The sequence below is a fragment of the Tympanuchus pallidicinctus genome, unplaced genomic scaffold, assembly GCF_026119805.1.
Source record: "Tympanuchus pallidicinctus isolate F22 unplaced genomic scaffold, pur_lepc_1.0 scaffold27, whole genome shotgun sequence".
Classification (NCBI taxonomy): domain Eukaryota; kingdom Metazoa; phylum Chordata; class Aves; order Galliformes; family Phasianidae; genus Tympanuchus; species Tympanuchus pallidicinctus.
The window spans coordinates 9,124,113-9,148,856 of record NW_026294744.1 but is presented as its reverse complement, the minus strand read 5'-3'; the positions used below and the strand labels follow the sequence as shown (position 1 = coordinate 9,148,856).

General features: G+C 38.3%; 1 protein-coding gene across 1 annotated transcript in view; it reads left to right on the top strand.

The window, feature by feature from the left end:
• The window catches only part of BCAT1 (branched chain amino acid transaminase 1), a 62,329-nt gene extending 38,834 nt beyond the window's left edge, over positions 1-23,495 (top strand). Inside the window, exons 6-11 of the mRNA XM_052690791.1 lie at positions 1,004-1,167; positions 2,804-2,946; positions 9,010-9,095; positions 10,783-10,923; positions 12,134-12,208; positions 18,215-23,495. Coding sequence (XP_052546751.1) covers positions 1,004-1,167; positions 2,804-2,946; positions 9,010-9,095; positions 10,783-10,923; positions 12,134-12,208; positions 18,215-18,256 — 651 coding nt within the window. The 3' untranslated portion in view covers positions 18,257-23,495. The remainder of the gene's footprint in view (positions 1-1,003; positions 1,168-2,803; positions 2,947-9,009; positions 9,096-10,782; positions 10,924-12,133; positions 12,209-18,214) is intronic.
• The last annotated feature ends 1,249 nt before the right edge of the window (positions 23,496-24,744 follow it).

Sequence of the window (24,744 nt, the reverse complement as noted above, 5' to 3'; positions counted from 1 at the left end):
CCAGACTAGCTTCATGCACTTTGTGCAGAATATTTGCTTAGAGTTTTGGTCCTGTTAAATAACATTTTTTGTTTTAGTGGAGACCTAACCTAAGAAACCAAAGATGAGCTTGTAGTTTTCAGTGGACTAGTTCCTATGAAAGGAGAGAAAATAGTAAGTAGCCCATTTAGCTGCATACAATAACCCAAGAATTGCTTGTAGTGCAGAACCTCCACAGGTTCACTCCAACCTAAACCATTTTGTAGTCAGTAAGTAGCAAAACTTTTTTTTTTTTTTCTTTGTATAACCTGCAACAAGAATAGAAAATTAAGTGGATTAGATACATGATCTAGAGCTTTGCTAAGAATCACACAGCTAAAGAGCATTTTGACTTTGACCTATGTCAGACTTTTCACTTTCCTCTTTAAATGTTGCTGATGATGACCTCAAGTGTGAGAAGCCATCAGAGGGGGCGCAGGAAACAGGTTATTTCTTGTCCTGTGTGAACCATTTACAACAGACAAATCATTTTAGGCTGTCACTCTGCACAGAGACATCACTTGACTCTCCAGCAGTTCCAGTTCTAATAGGCATTGGCTAATTCTTGTCACTGATACTGACTGGTTTCTCCATTGTTGTTATTGCTAGTGGTGGTCCTTCCATCTGTCCTCACATGGCTTCACATGTCACTACTTTGATTAATTCATAGAATTACAAGTGGTTTTTTGAGGTAATTTCTGAATTCTTAAATAGCTTCAAGATTAATATATAAATAAGTAAAAAAGCCATAAGTGAATGGAATAAGAGAATGGAATTCTCAGCATGTAAAATTAGGTCTATATTACTTCGACTGGGAAGGAATTTAGGTAAATATTTCCTCTTCATTGCAGAACTTCACATTGTTCTGGTAAAAGCACTCCCTGTTGTGGTTCACTCAAAGTGTTTCCAAAGCTAATTATACATCATCTGATGTTTGGAGCGAAGTTCACCAGTAACTTGCCTTGCTTATATTCCTTATTTTTAGCCTTCTCTTGGAGTGAAGAAGCCAACTAAAGCCCTACTGTATGTCATACTGAGTCCTGTGGGTGCTTACTTTTCAAGTGAATGCTTTGATCCAATATCACTATGGGCAGATCCGAAATATGTAAGAGCCTGGAAAGGAGGAACAGGAGATTGCAAACTGGGAGGGTAAGTAAACCTGATTCTGCATTTGTGTGGAATCTTCATATACTTCAAAAAAGAGATCATTTTTTTTAGTGATGAATCTAAGCCAGCAAAAATAGAAGTATTAGATATAGTAGTTAAGCAAATAACGTACTATGACAAGCATTTCAAAACTGTATTTTCTTAATACTTCTTACACAATTCAATTGCATATTTTTTCTCTGGACTTTTTGGAGAGAGAATTATACATCACCTCAAGTTGAGAAATTGGGCCTGGAAAATGTCCATGCAATACTCTGCTTCCCTTGCAGAAGTTGATGCTGCAGATACAACTTCTGTGACACAGCATTCAGTATAGCAACCTGCTGCCAGCTGGTTGAACTTCTGCCTTAGCAGACAGTCTTTGACAAGCCATCTGCAGTAAGCTGGGGGTATACAAGTGTCTGTGGAAAATCAGGAGACAATTATCTGTGTGTACGTGACCATGGTCTGGCAGTTTTCTGCTGAACTAAGCCAAAGCACCACTTACATAGTGGTTACTGTCCAGGTACTTGAGTTGTCTGAATGAAGCTGCTTAGGACCTGACCAGAGCAAGCAACTTGGATGTTGTTAGATACAGTGATTTCATTATGTATACTTGGTCATCGGTTTAAACAGAGATTCTATTACCTTCCCAAGAGGTTTCTTTCTAGGCAAAATGTTAGTATTTGTCAAATGCTGCCTAGCTGAGCTAGTAGAATAATCAAGTGGCAAGAAAATTGCTTTCCTTTACATTCATTCTGATGTTTTGAGATTTTTAATGTCTACTTGTGGGGTTTTGTTTTGTTTTGGAAATGTATTATTTCCTGTACACTATTTTATCAGCTGTTTACAATGGGAATACTCTGGAATCACTGCTGACTTGATTTGCAATTGTAGCCCGCAGGTGAGATGTGAATTCAAGAACAGTCAGAACTTCAGAGCTGCTGTCTTGAGCTTGTGATAGCCATTGAAGATCAGAAGTGATAGGGTTTGTGTTTTTTTCCCCTTTAGAGCAGGTACAGGGTAAACAGTAATTATGAAGTCAGGTTCACCAGGTAGGCAGCATTTTACAAAAACATTTGCCCCTCCAGGATAGAATTCATCAAGTCCAGTCTATAGCTTCTGGAGCTACTAGTTCAGTAAATGTCTTTTACTAGACAGGACACAGCTCACCTTTGAAGATTCTGTATTCCAAGAGATCTAACTACCCATCTGTTCACCTGACGTGTTAGATGAGGTGGATAGTTTGAGTTTTGCTTTTTAAAAAACATGAGATGGATGGAAATTGTTCTCTCTCCAGGATCCCAACTGCTACATAAGGATAAATTATTTGCTAAGCTATCTTCTTGCAATGACTGAAGCATCCAGAGAATGGATAAAGATTTGTTTTTGAGAAAATTTGAATGAGTGTGTTTCAGCTGTTGATGCTGCTTAGCTCTTCACAGTTTTTGACTTGTAGATGCAAAATGATTTAGTAAAATACCAGGAAAGTACTTCCAAGAAAGTATCTCAGGGAGAAGCAGTGATTAAGCAGAGCACTTGCTCATAAAGGACATGTGTACTGAACCATCCATAGAAATAAACAAATACTCATCCAGACACTCATTATCTGTTTGCTCTTTCTTTTTGTTTCTGAAAGGAATTATGGTTCTTCTATTTGTGCTCAGCAAGAAGCCCTGGAGTTAGGCTGCCAGCAGGTTCTGTGGCTGTATGGAGAAGATCACCAAATAACCGAAGTTGGAACAATGAATCTATTTCTCTACTGGATAAATGAGGATGGAGGTACAGTAACACACAAAATGAAAACTCTAATAGAATAGACAGTTGGGACAAGAGTGCAGTTATTCATACTATGTGTACGAGGATTCTAGAAGTGAATGTGACCCCACAAATACTGTCACAAATATTTTTTGTGGTAGTGGGATAGTCACCTTCTCCCGTAATTCATGAAATGATGGTTACAAGTGCAGATCATAAAACTTTTAATGAAAATGGCTTAACAAAATGAATGTCTATTCTGTTCTGAAAACTGGTAGTTAACTGTTAATCATACTGATATAAAAGAGATGACCTCAGAGCAGCTGTGAGCAAAGCATGTTGATAACGTACTAATCTGCTGAAGCAGTCCACATGTTCAGGGTGTAGTCATACAAAGGATCACACTGCAATTTGCTGCCAATTTTAGATGATGTTTCATCTTGGTGTCGTGTCAGAAACAATGCAGCCATGCTAAAGATGCCTTAGGGTTGTGCAACTCTCCAGATCCTGTCCCTTTCACATAAATGGTTCCCACTGTCACTTTCCAGCAAGTGATATGTTCCTGAAGCATGACTAAAAGTGCTTCAGCATCTGACTGATAAAGCAGTAAGCTCTTTCTTTGAAGAATTTGAAATCTAGTGGAGATAGACAGAAATATATCAATCAGCATTCCACATCACTAGTGTTCTGTTGATACTTTGAAGATATGCTGTCATTCTTAAATATATTTTTACCTTTTTGCATCCCCAGTCACCTGTGAGTATTGTACATGTTGCTTAGAAAACTATCCAGTTAATGAAGAGCCATTTATTTTGGTGTCTTAGAGTTCAGCATCTCAGAAATACCCACAGTGGTTCAGAAGTGCTGGTTCAGAAGACTACATGAGTTTGAGTGTTTGGAGAACTGAGCCAGTTTATCTGGTAGTGAATGGAAGGATGCCTCCTGACTTTTATGAGTTCTCGCCCTCCGTGAAAATTGCTAATTTATGCATGGCACCATATGCAGAGTTTAATTTCTGATTTAGCCAAAGTGCCATGGCTAGCTTTGAAAATTGACACTTTTCTGACTGTGCTCATGGGAATACTGCTACCTGACTCTCATGCCCAGTTTCTTTTCTTGTTCTTCTACAAAATCTTTAGCATTTCTTTAAGAAGAGAAATTATGTTCCCTCCATGCTGAATGAGCCTGTGAAGTCTTGTGAATGAAACTTTAAATATGACAAATCTTGTTGTTATAGCAGCAGTGGACTTGTCAGTGTATTTAGATGCCTTGTGTAACTTTGCTAGAGAGACAACATGAAAATAGATTCTGGCTCATTCTAGCCAGGGAAAGGACAGTGAAGGGGGTACATGATTAGAATTCAGTGTTCTTATTGTACTTAAACCAGGAATATGCTGGAATTACCCAGCTGCAGCACCGTTCTTTTCCAAAGATCTGCCAATCACTGTGTTACCAGTGTACAGCTGAATAGTGCCATTGTGAGATGGCTGTAACAAACAACTTGTAATTCATGCCACCCAAGCTAACTGTATACTGGCAAACCTGCCATTTCACACGACATGGTCATTAGCATTGTTGGAGCACTTTGGAGTCTTTCAATGTGGTGACTAATGCTTAATTTGTGATATCTTTGATTGAAAAATCATTCCTGCTGACAATGTGTGCCATCATATACCTGCTTGTAGCCTTACATTGTGATTTAAAGAGCATTTGCTATCATTTTCTCTTACTTTGCAACAGATACTTAGGCAGTGCATTTGTTTTGTTATGCAAATTCTGCAGCTGAGAGAGTGATCTAACACAAAAATAGCGAGGCAGAAATTGCAAATGATCATCAAAAGGAAAATGCTCTTGTTTGTGTGTTCAAGGGTCACTGCAGGATAGTCTGAATGTGCTCTATGTGGTGTTGTAACAAACCAAGTTTCTAACTCAGTAAAGTCCAAACTAAGGAACGTCCATACTTCCAATGACAGCAGGCTTTTCTTTCTTTTCTTTTCTTGTTTTTCTTGTTTCTTCTTTGCTGTATATTTTCAGTTACAGCATTGCCTCTAAACATGACAAGTTGTTTTGGAGACAAAACAACAGAGGAACCTGAAAAAAAAGTTTCATTTATGACATCGTGGAGGTAGTTGGAGGAAATTACTCAATTTCATGTAAAATTCTATGCCATGCTCTGTGCTACTTATATGCCCACTGCTCCTCTGGCTGAGGCTTTCTACTGTTTCATAAATAAAGGAGCATGATATTTACAGTTTATGCTCACAAAATGAAAATTTTAGTCACCCAACCGTGCTTTCCACCTGCCTTTTCAGAGCACATAACAATCCCAAGAAGCTGTCGACATTGAAACTCCTGTTTCCTTTAATAATATCAGTTTTTCTGCCTAGAATTTAGGCTTGACTTTGTGAAAAAAATGTAGAATTTAAATATATGTCTAACCTGAAGGTTGCTAATTAGAAAAGTTCTGCATTTTCCCAAAATTGAATTTCTTAAGAATGATTTGGAACCGTCTGGGCTCTACTTCTAGCTTTACTGATAAGACGTAAATAGCATTCAAGTATTATTTAATGTTCTTGTGCTGTTATTAAAATTGGGAGAAACAGTGCTCACTTCAAAATAGCACACATTAAGTTAAACTTTCTAAAGAATTCTCTAGTACATTCAGTTAAAATACCAGGCAACTTGATTTTTATGTTTAGTAGTTAAAGGATTATTTCTACTGCATGAACATGTTAGAATCATATAATTTTTTGAGTTGGAAAGGACACTGAAATGTCCTTTAGACCAACTCCCTTGCAGTGAGCAGGGACACCTACAGCTCAGTCAGCTTGCACAGAGTCCTGTCCAGCCTGTCCTTGAATGTCTCTAAGGATGGGGAATCCACCAGCTCTCTGGGCAACCTATGCCCGTTATCAGGTAGGCTATAAAGAAGGTAATTATTGTGCCTTCTGCTGCATTAGAAGCTCATAGCAAAAGCATAGTGGAGAGAGCAGCTTGATCAAGGTGCTAGACAGAGAAAAGGAAGGAAAAGTAATTGAAGAATGTAAATCAGCTGAGAAGCAAAGATGAAGTGATTTCATGAGGGAAGAGTAGAAGAAAAGCCCAAGGGAAGAGCAAGGAGGAGACAGAAATAGAAAGGGCCAGAAGAAATTGGGAACAGAAATCAGCCATTTGTAATAGTGAAATTAGGGTTTCCTGGGTTCTCTTTGACCCTGAAGATCACATGGTATCTGTTATGATTTTGGTAAAATATATTATAGTATATTTCTCTGCATTGTTATGGTATGACTAGTACTGAAATCATATTATCTCATATGTTCATAAATGAAAGTGTATAAAAATGGAAGCTTTGTAAAATTGAAGTCTTCATTTTAAAAGTACCTTTAAGCCCTCTGAGGGAGTTTCGTAGTTATGGCATTCTGTAGTAATTGGGCACATCAATATGACAGGAGGATTGATATGATAGAAAGTTGCTGTAAGGGAAGGGAAGAAGATTGCTTATTCATATCAGAAGACTCCAGGTTTGCAGAGGAAAGCTGCACCAGAGAAGGATCACCAGAAAGAGAGCCTTCCCCAGTGGCAGTCAGTCCTTAAATGAGTTCTAAGAGAGGTGCAGCCAGGCTCCACCCCTTCTGGTCACACAGCTGAATTGCCTTCATCTGTGCTCCCTGGGCTGACCAGGCCCTTTCCCCAGTGCTCAATCAGTGGTTCAGGCCATGACACAACAGTTCCCATACGCATGCTATACCCTACCTGGTGCAATGGGACACCAGACTGAAAAGTGCTATTACTTGTGATACTATAACGAGTAATAACAGTAGTCAAATGAAGAGAAACCTCAGCGTTTTCCTTCAGATGCCTTTTTTCCCTTTTCTTGTTGCTATAATTTTTTAGGCGTTTAGCCCATCAAAATAACTCAGAAGGCGAATTGAGCCTGTGAGCTCACAGTCTGTTTTCCTGGAGATGGACAATCTGATGTCATATGGAGACTGCTTTGGCATCAATTCACAGAGAGAACGAGATTTTTGGCATGAGATGTTGTTTAGTATTATTATCTCTGCTGGGTACCAGGGGGAGCAGATGCTCCTTGCGTGGCCCCAGGCTGGTAGGCATCATATGCGGGCTTGACAAAATTAGGCAGAGCAGACTATCTGAAACATTAAGACTCCTGCATCCTATCTGCTCAGTGCTGTTTAGGGGCTAGTTTGTCCTGGCATCTTTTCAAAATAGCTCATCTCACTGAATATATATTGTTGAGCTTAAACAGGCTAAGATTTGTGGCAAAGTCACCACAAACAGAATGTTTTCAGGTGTGTAGGTACAAACTTTGGCATTACGGTCCATGCTATTTTAAGCTTTTTGCTAGAGGAATACTCATGTGGCTGTGTCTGCAGAGTCCATAGCTGGTGAGCTGCAGAGCATCAGCTTTCTAGGGTTCAGAACTGAGGCTTGTGTCTCACTGAGAGTTTTAAATGTCTTCTTCACTTGATAGCTGTGTCAAAATAGGACCTGATAGGCATCATGATTAGGAGTGAAGAACTTTGTGTTGCTCTTGACTGTGTGGTAAATAAGAGACAGCTGCTATATTTAGGAATTTGGGATAGGCTGGAGAATGACACTATTGGTGAGTCAAACCAGAGTAGAATATATAGCTCATTTTAGAGCAGCTCACTTAGACATTTTGGCATGATAATTTGTTTATTACATGTGTGCATATTAGGGACGTGGAAACATAGGTCAGAGAATCTTGTAGTTATAATAAATCCATGACTGGTTGCATTAAAACTAACAGATATTTCCAAGAGAATGCACAATAAGTAACAAATTCAGTGAACAATTGTATTTATTATCCTTTGTTTCTCCTATTTCAGCCCAGCTCCTGAAGTCTTGAGAAGGAGAGAGCCCATGCTGTAGTTGCCTTTAATCTGTATATGCAGTGGCTGCCAGGCAACGTTTGTGCAGATTATCTACCTGACAGTTGAAAACAGAGTCCTCAGCTGCTAAGTTCAGCTTGGTCTCTCTCAGTGCAAGGATGAACAGCATGTTTCTTCCTTCTCATTTCCCCGACCTACAGACATTTTTTAAGACTGCTGCTTCTTCAGTCTTGGTTCAAACAGCCTGGATTCAATGATTGTTTGTTGGGAGGAGTAAGGGTCATAATGGCAACATAAAGATACATATCTTCTTCTTTGATTTGATCTCACCTAGGTGATGTAAAAAGCCTTCATGGCTTGTAAATTCTATAAAGAGCTTAATATCTTTAAGAGAATAGAAAAGATAGTGGATTCTTATTGGGAAGAAAAAATGGTTAGAAAAAAAATTATGAAGAGAATTACTGAAAGACTGTGAATTTAAGTATTTACCAAGTATGGATTACTGTATATTACTGCTAGTAATTAGTAAGTGTTGGGTCAACATTTATGTAATGCTCTTTTTCTTGAAAGCAAAAACAATCTAACAAACCAAACTAGCTGAACAGTTTTAGTTGTTGGTGATTTTGGAATTTTATTGGGACTGCTCTTTTTGAGTAAAGACAAAATTAGGAGAAAAAAAAAGACATCTAGACCAAGAGGAAAGATCATTAAGGTGTCTTCTCAAGAAGCGTTTACCAAAGTTTTTACTGATTTGCTAGTTCAGTAAATAAGCCTCAAAATTCCCTGCAAATGTTTCATTTCAATGTTTGGAAGTAGAAATACTGAACCCCATGTACCTAAATAAAGTAAAGCAGTTCAGAGGGAGTGGTCATCTGCCCTGGCATTATTAAGTATGACTTTCTTTTGTGTCTCTGTAGTCTGAATTTGAAGACTGAGCTGTTCGGGTAACTGCACAGTGAATCCATAATACACTGAGGAATAAATTTTGCTACCAGGCTTTAGCCATGTATTTATTAATTAATTAAATATATTTATTCACCATCCAGTCAGGTATATTTGAAAGGTTCCAAACACTCAACAACTTACTGTAGCTGAATTTGTGCGATTTATGTTCATATAGAACTCTGAGAATTTTTCATATGACAGAGTTAAGATTTTAATTTTGATTTTTTTGTTGTTGTTTATTTTGCTTTATTTCTCTTGTACGTAACAGAACATGAACTGGCAACTCCACCTTTAGATGGCATCATCCTTCCAGGAGTGACAAGACAAAGCATTTTGGATTTGGCATGCAACTGGGTGAGTGCTTTGGCCATGCCAGTAGTGGTTTCAACTCTCGTAAAATCTGCTAAAGTAAGCATTTATCCAAAAGTTCTATCTATCACATGGAACAATACTGAACTTGTTAGCTCTGTATAGTATTTAACATGAACTTTCTCCTTAAGTCTACTATCACCACTAACATAAAGCAAGGATATAAATGATTACCATGTATGATCACAGCTGTATTTTATTCATCAGCACCCTGTATCTCCACTAATTTCTCATGGTTTCATTCAAAGTTGCATTTGGGAAAGAATAACAGGAATAAGGCATGTTGTGATACTTTTGCTCTGGTATTCTCTAAGCTTCCAACCACATGTAAGCTGAAGGACTTCCTGAAACACAGTTCATAGTTAAGTCATTTAAATCCAACTCATAATGAAGAGAGTTAAGCATAGAATACACAGACTTACATAGAATCACTAAGGTTGGAAAAAACCCACAGGATCACCCATTACCAATAGTTATCACTAAACCATATCCCTCAACACAACGTCCAAACATTTCTTGAACACCTTCAGAGTTGGTGACTCCACCACCTCCATAGGCAGCTCATTCCAGTGCCTGCAGCCCATTCCAGTGCCTATGCTGCACAGGGTAGGTACATTTTCCACTTGTTCATCTGCACTGAACTGTTATGCCTCTTTACTCTTACTAGTACTCCTGCGGTCTGGAATAAACCTAGTGTAGATATGCATATGCAATTCTCAGTCATGTCTCCTTACAAGATAGACAGTTGTTCCCAGTTGCTAGAACTCTTGAATAGTTTCTTGTCTCCTTGTTTTTCTACTTTCTTCCTGACTTGCATTTCCTCACCTACCTGAGACCCTTCTTACATGGTGTCTGGTGTCCCAGCCCTTCTCTCCAAATGCTCTTCTATCCAGCACTAATAATATTTTTTTGTTCTCTTAAGCACCTCTGTTCCATATTTAAAAGCATGCATGTAAAGCAGGGGCTAAGCTTTAGTTTGGCCTGGTAGGACAATGAAGTCTAAATAAAATCATGAAATTGAAAGTTCAGTGTTTATTATTGTTCTTTAAAAGCTTCCCATCAGTAAGTTTCTATTCATTCTTCAGCACTTACAGAAAGCAAAACATTTCCTTTCTGGAGACTGTGTCCCACATGAATTGCTTTACTAATACCTGCTATACAGTTAATTTTTGTGGATGACAGCTGCATACAAGCATGCATGTAGTTGGCATTACAGGTAGAATTTAAAAATGTATTTTGCTTAGGAATTGTCCAAGAGTATAATGCCAAGTGCTTAACAAAACCGAGTCAAACCTAACAGTGTTTGACATCAGAAGTTGTCAGGTCCTGTGTGATGTAATCCATGACAAATTAAGCTGTATTATTCCCTAATACAGTATTGATATTCTGTATCAAGTCAGTGGAAAGTGCTGCTTAATCATCAGCACTGTACCTAGGAAACCATTGCCTTTCTTGAAGGCCATTTTTTCATTAGTCTATCTTGAATGATACTGTGAGGTTTGAAAAGATCAGAAGATCACAGCCAAAATTTGACTGATTGCAATCGGGCTACATAAAAATACTAGATAGTTCTGTTAGAGATGTTTCAACAATGAGAAACAAACAAAAATATGTTTATTTTTTAAACATTTAAGTTTTTGGGTTTTTTTTTTTTTTGATTCTTCTTGTGCAGGGAGAATTTAAAGTGTCTGAGCGTTACATCACTATGAGTGACCTGACAGCTGCCTTGGAAGAGAACAGAGTGAAGGAGATGTTTGGGGCTGGAACAGCTTGCATTGTATGTCCTATCTCCAAAATTTTGTATAAGGGCAAGGTAAGAGAATATCACTTTCCTTTCTTCTCTAGAATTTTTCTCATAATTGTTTGCTGCTGGAAAAACAGACAGACAAACAGCAATAACATCAAAAACCACCATACAGGTGAGATAGAAAAGCAGTACTGTCTGAGGATCATGGGGAGGCACAAGTATGTTGTTTGCTAAGTGAGTTGCTGGTATGTTGTCAGAAGAGAAGACTCCCTCTCATCTTCTGGTCTTTTTTTTGTGTTTTTTTTCCTGCTTATAACTAAGCAAAGTCACAGAATCTCAGTTCCTGAAAATGTGTGTAATAGTTCCCAGTCTGATGCAAAATACAGAAAAATACATTTTTCTACCTTTCTTTTGTTGAAAGTTTTTTTCAAAAATACGAGGCTTCTAGAATAGGTAAGAGGAGAAAGACTTCTGTGTGGAGCCAAATTTCTGAGCCACTGCATTCATTCTTCCTTAGATATAACTGTTTTTCACCCCTCAATGCAGGGAATCCAGCTGTGGTACAGGAGTTGTGTCAGGAGAACGGACATCTGCTTCTACGTATTGTTCACCATATAGGAGATTTCTCCTGTAGAGATGAAAGTTCACAGGCATTTCTTTAGCCTGTTAGGCAGAGTTCATGCTATTAAATCAGCACAAAATTAATTCGTAAGCCTGGAGAATTTCAGATGGATACATAGGTGCTTTGTTGCATCAAATATGACATGTACAGCAAAACTATGTAAAGTGATAATTCTTGAATTAATAAGATGGAATGAATGTACTGATATTATGTGCTAAGATAATTTGAAAGACATCCAAGTGCTAATCTTATCAACTATAAATGTACTTGCTGCATTTCGGTACAATATACTCTGAAATGAAATACTATGTATAGGAGTTCTGCTCCAGCTTGTACAATTTATTGTCCATTTTGGACGCATCTTTTGGAAAGCTTGTATTGGCCTTTGTTTGAGAGCAGCAAAACAGTACAACTAATTTAACTTTTCACTGGCTGAGCATGCTGTCCTATAAAATCATTACAACAAACTTGTAAGGAGGACTAGCAAACTTGATAAATACTTACTAAAATCCCTGTTGCCTCTAAGGTATTTATGTGTAGATAAAGTTATATGTTAGTTCATCTCTCTGTCTCTCTCTTTCTTTCTCTCTCTTGCTCTCTCTCTCTCTTTTCATCCCTGCTCCCCCTGACCCTCTCTCCTTCATTCAATGTCAGCATTTGCACATTCCAACTATGGAAAATGGACCTCAGTTAACCACCCGAATCCTGAATAAGCTGACTGATATCCAGGTAAGATATTTTATCTTCTTTAATCAGATAAAAATAGTAAATGGTGACAATGTGAAAACCTTGAAACCTTGAAAATAAGTATTTTTTTTAATGTTTCTGTAGACATTGTATTATGTCTTTGCTTGGTGTGGTTATTCTATTCATTTTTTTCATTATCTTGAAAAAATATGATGCAGATTTTTTCCTTGTTCATCTTCCAAACTGGATAACGCTGTTAAAGTTTCTTTTTAAGGGAAATAAATAAATAAATAGATGAAATGTTATTATAACCACAACCATAAATGAATGTGGGCTAATCAACAAAGATAAACAAAAACATTCAGTAGGCACAATACTGTCTTCCTCATCATAGAATCACAGAATGATGTAGGTGGAAGGAACCTTAAAGACCATCTAGTTCCAATCTCCCTGCTTGTGGGCAGGTTTGTCAATCACTAAACTGGACAAAGGTTGTTGCCCAGGGCTGCATCCAACCTGATCTTGAACACCTCCAAGGATGGGGCATCCATAACTTTTCTGGGCAGCACGTGCCAGTGCCACAGCACTCTCTGAATGGTGATATCTAATCTCAATCTCCCCTTTTTTACTTTAAAACCTTTCCCCCTTACCCTGTCATTATCAGACTACGTAAAGAGTCTGTCTGCCTCCTGTTTCTAAGCTCCTTTTAGGTACTGGAAGGCCACGGTTGGGTCTCCCCAGAGCTTTCTCTTCTCCAAGCCGAACAAGCCCAGCTCCCTCAGTCTTTCTTCATAAGTGAGTTGCTCCAGCCCTCCAATAGTCTTTGTGACCTCCTGTGGACCCACTTCAACAGCTCCACCATGTCTTTCTTGTGCTGAGTGCCCCAGGCCTGGATCCAGTACTCCAGATGGGACCTCGCAAAAAGAGAGCAGGGGTGGACAAACACCTCCCTCTCCTTGCTGGCCGCCCTCTGTTGATGCAGTCCAGGTTACAGTTGGCCTTCTGGACTACAGGCGTACACTGCTGGTTCATGTCCAGCTTTTCAACCTCCAGGACCCCCAAGTCCTCCTCAGGGCTGCTCTCAATTAGTTCTTCTCCCAGTCTGTACACCCTGTTACCATCAAACAGGAAGGAGATGAAGAGATGGGGAGGAATGGAAATAAGTCTCAGCTCGACTTCCTGGTCTGGTTCCACCCTCTGATTATTACCTTCTACTGAGAGTTCAGGCTGATGTTCAAAAAACGTGCAAATGTGGTACTAAGGAACATGGTTTACTGGGCAGTATTGGCAGTAGGTGAATGGTTGGACTAAGTGATCTCAGAGGCCTTTTCCAACCTTAATGATTCTGTGGTTCTACATATTTTGCTTTTCTACATATTTTTAACATTCATAAGTGTTGGTCTCCAGCACAACCATATTTTAACTTATATAATACTTTTTTTCCTAATACTGGTAACTCAAATTATGCAGCAAGACCAGCTGACTATTCTTCAGTAGGAGGATAAGACAAGATCAGTGTCCCTTATTCCTTAGGATAATATTGGACATTACAGGCTGCAACTCAGGGAGAAAATGAGTCTTAATGTTCTTCTGTTACCTTTGTGTTGGTGGCAGAGTCAACTTTCACAGAGGCAGAAAGCAGCACTACTCCTGCATATTCGTCTTTCAGCTGTGCTGACTTAGTGGCTTGAGATCTGGATCTTTCTCTAGGAAAAAGCATAGAGATCTTTGGTTCTAACTTTTATTATTTGTTGAGGGGAGGGCTTAGTACTTCATGTTCCCAGGTAACGTGAAATGTTATCATCTTACTACATGAGATACATAATAGTTATGCTCTAGAATCCCATATGTACCACAGTTCTGTTTCCTCTTTCTTATCCCCAAGTGCCAGATACATCACATCTAAAATCTCTGTTGATGTCCATCGCTTTATGTATTGTCATTTGTCCAGTTTTATGTCAAGGACAGGCTATCTACCAGTTCTATCAGTATACTTTTCACTGTGATACAAAGCAATCACTGTTTCCATAGTGCTGTGCTCTGTGTTAAAGACATCTTCGTTAGTATGTCAAGGATATATCTTTAAAAGCACTAACTCTTGTGTTACCTTCTGATGTCTAAGTGATGCTTCTGAAATCTGTGTTAGGGCCTTGAGCAATGCATGGTTAGTTTGAATCACCACAGAAATATTTCTAATTGCAGTCCTGAAACCGCTCAGCGTCAAAAAGAGTTGAAGTCAGTACTAGCACCTTCTTGGATGTCTTATGTGACAGGCTAGGTACTGTTGGTATTACAAGACTAGTAAGTGCCTTCAGTAGAAAAATGGCTTTTGAAAATCCAGAATTGTTTTGTGAGACTGCACTGGAATGTGGGTCTTTCTCCCTTGGCCAATAGATAGTGAGTGGACTATCAAGACATATTTATGCAGCCTGTTCCCAGAGGCTGCCTTCCTTCTCTACTCCTCTTCCCACACGTGTCCTGCCTTCCCTCAAGATTCAGGAGGAGGCTGCAGTGTATATTGCTTCTAACCGTTATGTTCCTTAGATCTTTATACCTTATAGCTGTGCATGCAAAATTGAGTGTATTTACATGTGTTCATTAGTTGCAGGTGAACAGTAAATCGATCACTCCTGAAATCTGCTGGGTTGTTACATACAGAGATAGACTTGTATTTCTGTGTCCGCTTCTTTAAAAAGCTGAGGAGAATCTGAACACTTCATTGTTAGAAACTTTGTTTTAAAGGGCATCACAGCTGCTTCCCTCTAAGAGTCGATCAGTATTTGCTGGTTACATATCTGCACTTCCCTATTTGTGAAGAGATTAATTATATCCAAGTGGACCTCAGATTCTCATTCAGAAAACATTTCTGTTGCACACAGAATGGAGTATATCATATTCCTAAAATCTCAAGAGATTTTTCAGGATTCTTGTGAAAGTTATTTTATATATTCCACCAGGAAGGGGGAAACAAAAATCTCTTTGCAGCATCACGGGACTATTGTGATATCATTTGGCTCTTATTCCAAAGAATGTGCAGGTTCAGAAAAATAAAATACCATGGAAATTACAGCCAGACAGAACTTTGGTCTCTGTACCATTGTCTTGCCTAAACTAAGGCAAAGTGTCCATTTCATATTGGACAATGGGCATTTGTCAGACAGTGCTAACTATCAGTACCAACACTGTCATGCATTTGCAAATGGCCAGGAGGTGCAGGAATCCATATCCAATGTCATTTTACTGATGCTGTTGTATACAATGCATGCTTGTTCAACATTTTCAGATAATCTCAATTATTGTGTTTTTAAGTCTGTTTTCATGCTGCTCATTGTTCATTTGTAAGTCTCCCATGTTCAACAGGATTTCTCTGGATATGCACAGCTGTTCAGTGGGAACTAGAGCTAGAGTAACAAATTAGAAACTCATGGGCAGAACTGATTTCATTTCTCATGCCAGTTGAGAGAGACAGTAGTCATACTGTGATATACATTTACTTTCCTGTCATCAAGTTGAAATAGTGATTACCTAGGCTGATAAAGATTTTGGATTAAATAATCACATTGTCTGCAGTAATAGTGTGTTTATTGTGATTTTGTTGTAGAACACTGTCTTCTGCAACTGGTTGAGTTAGAAGATGTAGAGATGAGATTCTTTTCTCTAGGAATAAATTCACTGAAGTACCAATCCAGTGTTTTTGTGATTTTGCATTCCATACTTTGAGAATAAACAAATGTTCTGTGTAGTCTTTAAAGCAGAGATCATGATGTAACTTGGAAGGAGTGGAGAGAAGATAAAGTGTACTGTTTATACTACTGTGAGATATAATGCAATTAAACACCATAGTCAAACATAGCAGTGAAGTAAGATTTAGTTAAAAAACATAATCTTTTTCAAGTTGCATCTAAATGGATAGGCCAGAGGAAAACAGCCAAAGAAGAGTTATGGATGTGTTAATTTCTATCTTTGACAGCGTCAGAAAAGGAAATTAAATCTTCTTTTGTTTTGAAAATGTAAGCATCTTGACAGTGATCTGAGCATCTTCATTCTCTTTCATTCTGGAATTGTGTTCAAACTATTGTCAAATGGCAATTTAGACCACCCCTTGCAATTTCTGAAATTTTCATCAGAGCAAGATATGGTAGTACCTAAAGCTATCAAAACTTCCAAGTAATCTGCTAGCCTTTCTCTGCTTTCTGACTTATGAGGGCTAGGAGAGTGACTGAGAAGGAGTGTTGTGAAGGTCAAAGACATCTCTTTTTTTTCTCCATTTACTGTCATCCACATCAAAATTGCCTCACATTAGGATAATGCAGTGCTTTGTGGTGGTTAAACTAGTGATACGTCTACTTCTTCTTAAGTACAGTTCACAGGGCTACAACACTGTTACCTGGGAACATAAGCTGGTGATCCTTTCAGCAAGTAATTTTAAATAAGGTCCTCAGTAGCACCATAGCCGTGTTTAATCAACTGCATCACAGACTGCAAAACTAGAAAAGCATTATTAGTGATGTAAAGAAGAAGTAGATATGATACATGCAGAGGTCTTTTAGAAGGTTTACTTGCTGGACTAAAGAATAAAACACAAGCTGAATGTCATTTCTTTGTGGATCTAGAATTATTTTTTTCTGACTCGTTTTGATTTGGAGAGGTACTCCTTTGTCTGCTCTAATATGCCCTTTATCTCCTTTCCTGTTGATGCGTAACATGGATTCGAAGGAAATTCCTCTTGTTCTTGCTTGGAGGGATTATCATCAAGTGGTATTTTCAGCTTACGTGAAGCCTTTAGAAGCAGTACTTTATTCTTTGCTTGGAAGTGTTTTCAAGCTCACTGAACATGGCACTATAAAAGGTGAAGGGCTCCCAACCTACGTCTGCCACTAGTCTGTCCACCTCTGCTTTACTCAAAGACATGAGCCGTATGTGCATTTCTGGGGCTCTCTGGAGTGTTGTGTGTAGGACTGGTGACGAAGAGCTTTATTTTTTTTGACGAAGAGCCAATTCTGTGATTCAAAATGCTTCCTTGGGACTGCATCCTTCCATGGAAGTGAAACAGCTTCATGTAGTATTCTATTCTGCCTGGTATATGGGAAGACAACTTGTTTTATTTGGGTTGCAATTCTCTCTAACTGCACTCTGTGGTATTTGTGATTGGTTTTATTTCACATTCAGTCAGAATGTAATAAAAAGCCACCTTAAAAATAGAAGAAGAAAAAACAAATGTGTCTGTTTACTGGAGCTTGAGCTGGGGGCATAGTTAAGAATAAATTAGTGAACTGACCTCTGGGAATAACTGTATTAAATTGATAGAAAGCTTTAAGAAAGCAGGACTATTCTCTATCATCTCTAGTTGTGTATTTCTGCTTCACGCATTGGAAGATGCATAAAGCTGCAAGGTACCTTTAAGCTTTTCTGAAATAAAAGGCACAAGGCATACAAAATAATGTAAACTATTAGGGTGGTGGGTTTGGATCTTTCTGAAAGTAGATTTAAGAAGTTCACAGAATCATGGAATGGCTTGGAGGGAAGAGACCCACCCAATTCCAACTCCTTGCTGTGGGCAGGGCTGCCATCCAACAGCTCAGGCTGCCCAGCGCCCCATCCAACCTGACCTTGAGTACTTCTGGGGATGGGGCATCCACAGCTTCTCTGGGCAGCCTGTGCCAGAGCGTCACCACCCTCTCTGAGTAAAGAATTTCCTCCTAAGTTCTAATCTGAACTTTCCTTCTTTGTGTTTAAAATCAGTCCCCCTTTGTCCTATCACTATCTGCCTGTGTGAAAAGTCAGTCTTGTTCCTGTTTATAAGCTCCTTTTAGGTACTGCAGTGAGTTCTTCCCACAGCTTTCTCTTCTCTAGGCTGGACAAGCCCAGCTCCCTCAGCCTTTCTTCATAGGAGAGGTGCTCCAGTTCTCTGATAATCTTTGTGGCTTCTTCTAGACCTGCTCCAACAGTACAATGTCTTTCATGTCCTGGAGGCCCAAATTATCATCATCCTCATCATTGTGCACTACTACTTTTAACTTCTAAAACTCCTTTTTTGGTTTCTTTCAGTATGGAAGAGAAGACAGCGATTGGACAGTGCTGGTGTCATGAAGGTGGAAGAGTTCAGACCCTCCCAACAGAATAAACACAAATAATGATAACTTCTGTAGCTGCCTGTGCGTAGCCTAGTTTCTGCATCAGTTTGCTCCCTGGGATGATTGTTTCCACAATCCAGTGAATATGAACACAATCATTTTGTTTTCTACTGTAATCTTGTTAGTAGAAACCTGTCTTCTTGGTAGAGGTGCTTAATGTTAGCAATAGATCTTTCCTGATGGTTTTCTTAGTGCCTCCTTGTGTCTTATGTACAGTCTAAAAACTTGTAAAATGCTCTTCAACTGCTCTTCAGTTTATTTGGTTTATTTTAATTGCCATCGCCAGCAGAGCAAGTTGTATAAAGCAGAGAAATTGCCTGTTAGTTGTCCACAGGGTTCTATTGCCATTATTCTGCCTTTTGCTCTGTGTTCAAAAAACAATTAAGTTTAACTACATGCTCTGTCCTTTTCTAACCTGCTTGTATGGGAATTCCTGAATTTTTGTAGCCTCGCAGATTCCGTCATCCATATTCTGTCAGATAGTGACTCCATCCTGTAGCCCAGATGCTTAGCATGGATCTAGCATGCAGCATCTACTTGCTGGCCTGCTACTTTTACCTCTGTGGAGATAAGCAGAGACTGGTAGGGCAGGACATACCTCACTAGCAGTTGAATACATCCTTCAGTACATGATGTCCAGAGCTGAGCCAGACCATGCTGACACCAGAATTGCCCTTTGTCTGGCATAGCAGAGATCTGGGAGCTGCTGACATAGTGTCGCCTTCTGGGTGAGTGCGTTGAAAACACAATTAAACAACTGTGGTTGTAGAAGTTGAACCACTCTTCATTTGGTTGAAGGGAGAGCAACCAAGCCTTTGGATTGAGGATCGATTAAATGGATTTTCCTTCAACATCCAGCCAATGTGATTTAGATCAGCAAAAAGTTTTCTTGTTCCCTTCACCACTCACAGGACCTTTCTGTGTAAGGAACAAGTCATGTTGTCAGCAGAAATTATCTAGCTCAAGGAGGAAAGGGATTTAATTCAAACTCTGTTTTTCATTTTAAGTATGAAGTTATTCGTATTCTGCTGCTATTTGGGCTACATGCTCTATATTACTTCTGCAGTGAGGGAATTAACTTCTGCAAGGGTTCACTAAGAAATAGCCAGTAATATTTATTAGCTTTCTTTTTTTGCACGCAGATTTGTCGAATAGCTTTAGGATATCTCTAGTCAAAAAGATTGCTATATTCTGTATCAATATTCCAAAGTGCTACTTCAATGTAAAACTGGTGGAACTTCACTGATACTAACAGAGTTCTGTAAGAAGTGGAAGTAAAACATTTATTTCCATGCTTTGTAGTAGGGGTGCACCAGTATTAAGGGAAATTCTTAGCACTTTATTTTACTTTTTTTTAAAGAAGATTCAGCAGTATTTCTCATGCTTTATAGGTTCTTTGTAATTACTGACATTCATTAACATAATTTAAAAAGGCAAAACATAATTTCTAATAGACCACCCATGCCTTATTACAGCTGTTGTAGGATCATAATGTATGGCTTTTATCTTTAGATTTTTTGGTGGGGGTTAAAGGCAACCCATACTTAGCAATCAGTTACTTTGCTTCCTCAAATCATGACTTTTGCTGTCTTTCACTGTGACCCAATCTGATTTTTTTTAATGAAGAGCAGTTGGAGGTTCTCTCTGGTAATGTAACTACTGTCAAATTGTTGAACAGTTTTCTCTTTAGAATACAACTGCAAGCACAAAAATTTGTTTCACAGTAGCAATAGTACTGTGTGTTCACTTTTCTCACCATCCAAATCAGTATAGTGTGCTGGTCTTTGTTCAGTATCTTAATATGTGCTACAAGCTGCTAGTAGTTTTCCATTTTTCTTTAAGAAGATGGGTGGAAAAATATATCAAGGTGCAGAGTGGGGTAGGGAGTTTTATCCAATGAGTCAAGTATCGTAACTAAAGAGTGCCTTTAATTAAAGCATGGCATGGAGCTTTCTGTTACTGAAGTATACAGTCCAAACCCTTATATTCATCTTGAATTCAGCAGCATAAGGAAAAGTTGTAATAATCTCACTTTAGATGTGTGGAAAAGTGGATGTCTGATACCTTCACATCACGAAATCTTGATAGAGTTGATGGGTATCTCGTATCAAAAATCCCCATGAAGGCATGAGTGTACCAAGGTCACTCTATTCACTAGTCAGAATGAGTAAGGACCAGTTTGAAGAATTATTTTACTGTGGTGCAGAAAGAACTTGAAAGTTAAGTAAAGCTCTTCTTAAATTGGATGCAAATAATTTAATGTGAGGAAACAAAACAGTTTCATTTATTTGGTGTGCACTGCTGCCTGTACTGACCAGGGAGACATCATTCCTTTTGTTGCACATACTGAACTGATGAAGACTTCAGAATAATAAATTTGAACCTGGAATGACCCACAGAAATGCACAGGCTTTTCTAGCTGCAAGAATTGAAACATAGTGTATGTATAGTCAACTGTTCTTATCATTTGGTTACTTGCTTTATTCTGGCTGTCAACTCAGCATTGTGGTTGTTGCTAAATCCAAGTGGATAGATTCTAGATTTTAAACTTTAAAGCCTAAATAAAGGGAGATGTCAGGTCAGCATCATACAGGAAATTCTGATCTTGCATGCTGTCCTATCCCGCGTTCTGCCACTGTTTTTTATCCTGTTAACCAAAGGAAAGAAATAATACATGTAAATAATTGTGTTTGGTATTGTGTTCTTCCTATTTTTCCCTGTAAGATTTAGGAGGGAGCTGTGGAATTCCCTGAGCTAGTAATAGATTGTAAAAGAACATCTGCACATCTCTCTTCCATGTGCCCTATTTGTTTAATTGCAGCAAATTTACATAGAAAGTGAATAGTACATCATAACTAGGCAATTATCCATTCTTACTCAGTTAGTTATGGTTCTGTTAATTGATCATTTAAGATTTAAGATAATGTAACGTTAGAATTTGAGATTGTTCAAAGAAGATCAACAAATTCATATTGTTGTCTGATACTTGCATAATTGGTTGCAATTATTTAATGTCTAGCTGGATTGATCAATTGAGACTCAGCCTTTTCACATTTGTGCTTTACAAATTCTGATCCTTTAAAATGATAATGATGAACTCTAATTTTCATCTTTCTTTCCCCCTTCATTGTTTTGATTATTATTTTCAGTATTCATAGTGTCCTTAATTTTCAGTTTGGTGAGTATGATTTATGCTTGGGAAAGAAGTCCTTCAAATGAGAGAACATCTCATAAAGTTGGCTTTCATGCAGGCCGTTCTGATGCCAAGAGTTATGGTATCAGCAACTGGTGTTACTTAACTAGAGCACTAATGAAGGTCCCTGCTTAGAATAGATAATCTGTTCAGCCCATAGTGGTGCAAAGCGAACATGACTTTCTGGGACGTAGAAAGGAAATCTGACAAGACAAAAGCCAAGACAGTGAGAGATCTCTCCACCCACCTAGTTTACACCTGCTCAACTATCTCAATCCAAAAAGGAGTTGTCCTCCATTGGTCTTTCTTAGATAAACTCTTGTCTAGGCTGTACCTAATTCAGTAGGGAGATATAAATTGATCACTCCCGTATACCTACTTTATACTTACTTTTCCACAGGCGCAAACACTGGTGGTTTGGAAAAAATGGGTATTTGCAAGGGTGATTTGGAATGTGAGTTCTTTGAAATATCTGTGTAATACACAGAATTCCAAGGAGAGAGAGAAACAGCTGGGATCACAGAGTGATCCCTTAGCAGCCTGTTTAAAGGAGAAACTCTCTGGAATTCAGTGTCCTCTCCAAAACAACGTACAGAATCTCAGCAGATTGCTTAGAGTGAACTGTCTCTGGATGGAGCCCAGCTGCAAAGTAGATGACAAAGATGGTATCCCAGTCTTTTCGACTATGGCTGTGTCAGACTTTTCTCTCTGTATGGGAATCACCGTAGTAATAGTTGTGATGTCCCAGTGGCTTGTATACTGAGAGGTGGGCAGGCATAAATGTTGGCTGAGTACATCCTGAAATCAACCATTCTTTTCTGTCTTTTTCTCCTTTCCACATAGATTTGCAAACCCTTTTCCCCTTACTGTCCTATTGTGCTGTCACATAATTTCATGGTTATAATGACCATTTAAGCAGATTGTGCATTAGTTTTGTTTTTAGCAGTGGTGACAATTTACTAACAAAAAAAAAAAAGAAAAGTGTTGTATTCATCTTGCAGGTGTGATCAGGGATCAGAATTGCGCTTTACAATCTGAATGTGTAATGATTGAACAGACTGACATTGACTCTGTGACCCTGAACAAAGAAGTTCTAATTTCTTTGTAAGTGCAGAGTAGTAGTAATACCAGTCTTTTAACTTTTGCTTTTAACTCTAATCCAAAGTTATTTTATTACAGAAGAAATAAGCTTCCCCAAAAGCTTTCTAAGCAGCAGAGAATGATGCAGTGTACAGTACAGTACTTCTCATGTAGAATCATTAAACTGCAGCTGTTCTGAAGGGACACCTTGTAGCATTGAGACAGACTTCTTTAATTATCTTGGCTACAAATTTTGTGAATTGCATTCTTCAGCAATTGGAAGATGTCAAGCCTCTGTTTTACTGTGTTTTATCGCTACCTTCAAAATTTGGAAAAATGAATCATTGTTGAGCTGAGTCACTTCTTAATTAAATATATTGGTAGTTGTAGTCATAATAGCAAAATAGATTACTAATATTGCATTGGTGGAAAACCATGTTGCTGCTGTCATTCTGCTTATGCCTTGCTTTCAGCCTAATAGTTATTTGAAACTGTTTTCTCTTAATGCAAAATCTCAGTGCTGTCTATGGCAAAATTAGCAAATATGTCTAACTCCATTAACAAAACTTCTGCTTTACTTTGAGCTTCATCAGTCAAGTACATTAGGACCTAGCAGGTGTGCAGCAATACTGAATTAGAGTAGTCAAGCCTTAGGCATATAACAAAATTAGCAGTAGTAGCTGAGATGGAAATAAATATCTTTGACCACACTAGCAAGGTTTACCATACCCAACATTTCTAAATAGTGATGTTTAAAGTTACTAGTAGAAATAGAAATAGAATAATAGAAATAGCTAAATTTTTGTGCCTGTCTTTGAACACGAACTTCCACTGTTTTTTTGCTTATCACAAAACTTAATTTATTGTGTCTTATTTCTAGCACAACTCCTAATTCTCATGCCATGCTTTAAAAAAAAAATAAGAAAGAAAGAAAGCATTTCACGTGAACAGGAGGATGTTAAGGAGAATTTAAGACCTTTTGTAAAGAATTTTGAAACTCTTTAAAATATCTTCTGGGTAAAGTTAAGGTAGGAGAAGACAACTTTATAGAAATAAGTATACACTATAGTGTTCCGAATGATTTTCCAGTGCTGTAGAGTCCTTCACATTATGTTTCATCCTCTTTTCCAGGATCTCTGTTGTTATTGACCAAAGAGGTGCGCAGGGAGAAGTAGATAAAGTAAGCTTAGTGCTTTTTTTCTTGCAAGCAAGAGTTGGGGAAGTTTCTAAGAGCTGGTTCTCTTGATATTGCTAACTCTTCAGGACTCGATTTTCTCATGCTTGTAGCAGTCATTTTAAGTGTGAGATGGAAGAGCACAGAAGTTATCTCAGGCAGTACTGTCGTGAGGGAGCAGATCTGTTTTCACTTTATGATCCCAGTGATCAAGATATGAACGGTAAGAATTTTGCACCTTTTTAATAAAAAATTTCATTTTAGGGCTGTGACACAGTGTTACTGAGCTATTATCTTACACTATTATATCTCAAGAGATTATAAGAAGAATGCAAGTGTTCTTTTTCTTTATGTGATCACCTTCCTTTATGCCAAATCTCTTCTTTATTATGATTTGGTCTCTGCTAGAATTGTGGTCTTTTGAGTGAAATACCAGATTTGTGGTGTTTTTATTTTCTCTCTCCTATCCAGTTTTAATGCCTGCTGGATTATTTTGATAAGTTTAAAGTACTGGCAGCAAATACCAGAGCAGAAAGTGAAGTGGAAGTCTTCTGCCTCAGAGTAGATGTGCTAGGAATTAGTAAAATTATCTATCTCCTTACTTCAGTCAAAATAGGAGTTTGGAAGAATATAATTACCGTTCTCATTGAGTCCAAAACAGAGACTACCCAGGTATACCAAATGCGTAGCAGCATGCTAGATTTCTGTTCATGAATGCTCCTATTCAGTTGCTTAAATGCTTACATATGTGCCTCTATTTTCATAATTTTACCCCTCGTAGCATAGCTGAAACCTGCAACACGCTTCTATATGCCATGAAACCATAAAATAATAGATTAAAACAAACAAGTATTGCTCCAGACCATATAAAACCGAGACACAGTTTTCTACATGTCAGTGGCCTATTTTGTTCCTGTTATTTCTGTTTATCTTCTAATGGCCTAATAGCTGACAAGACCTACAAGTAGGAGACAAGTATATTATTTCCCATAGATGA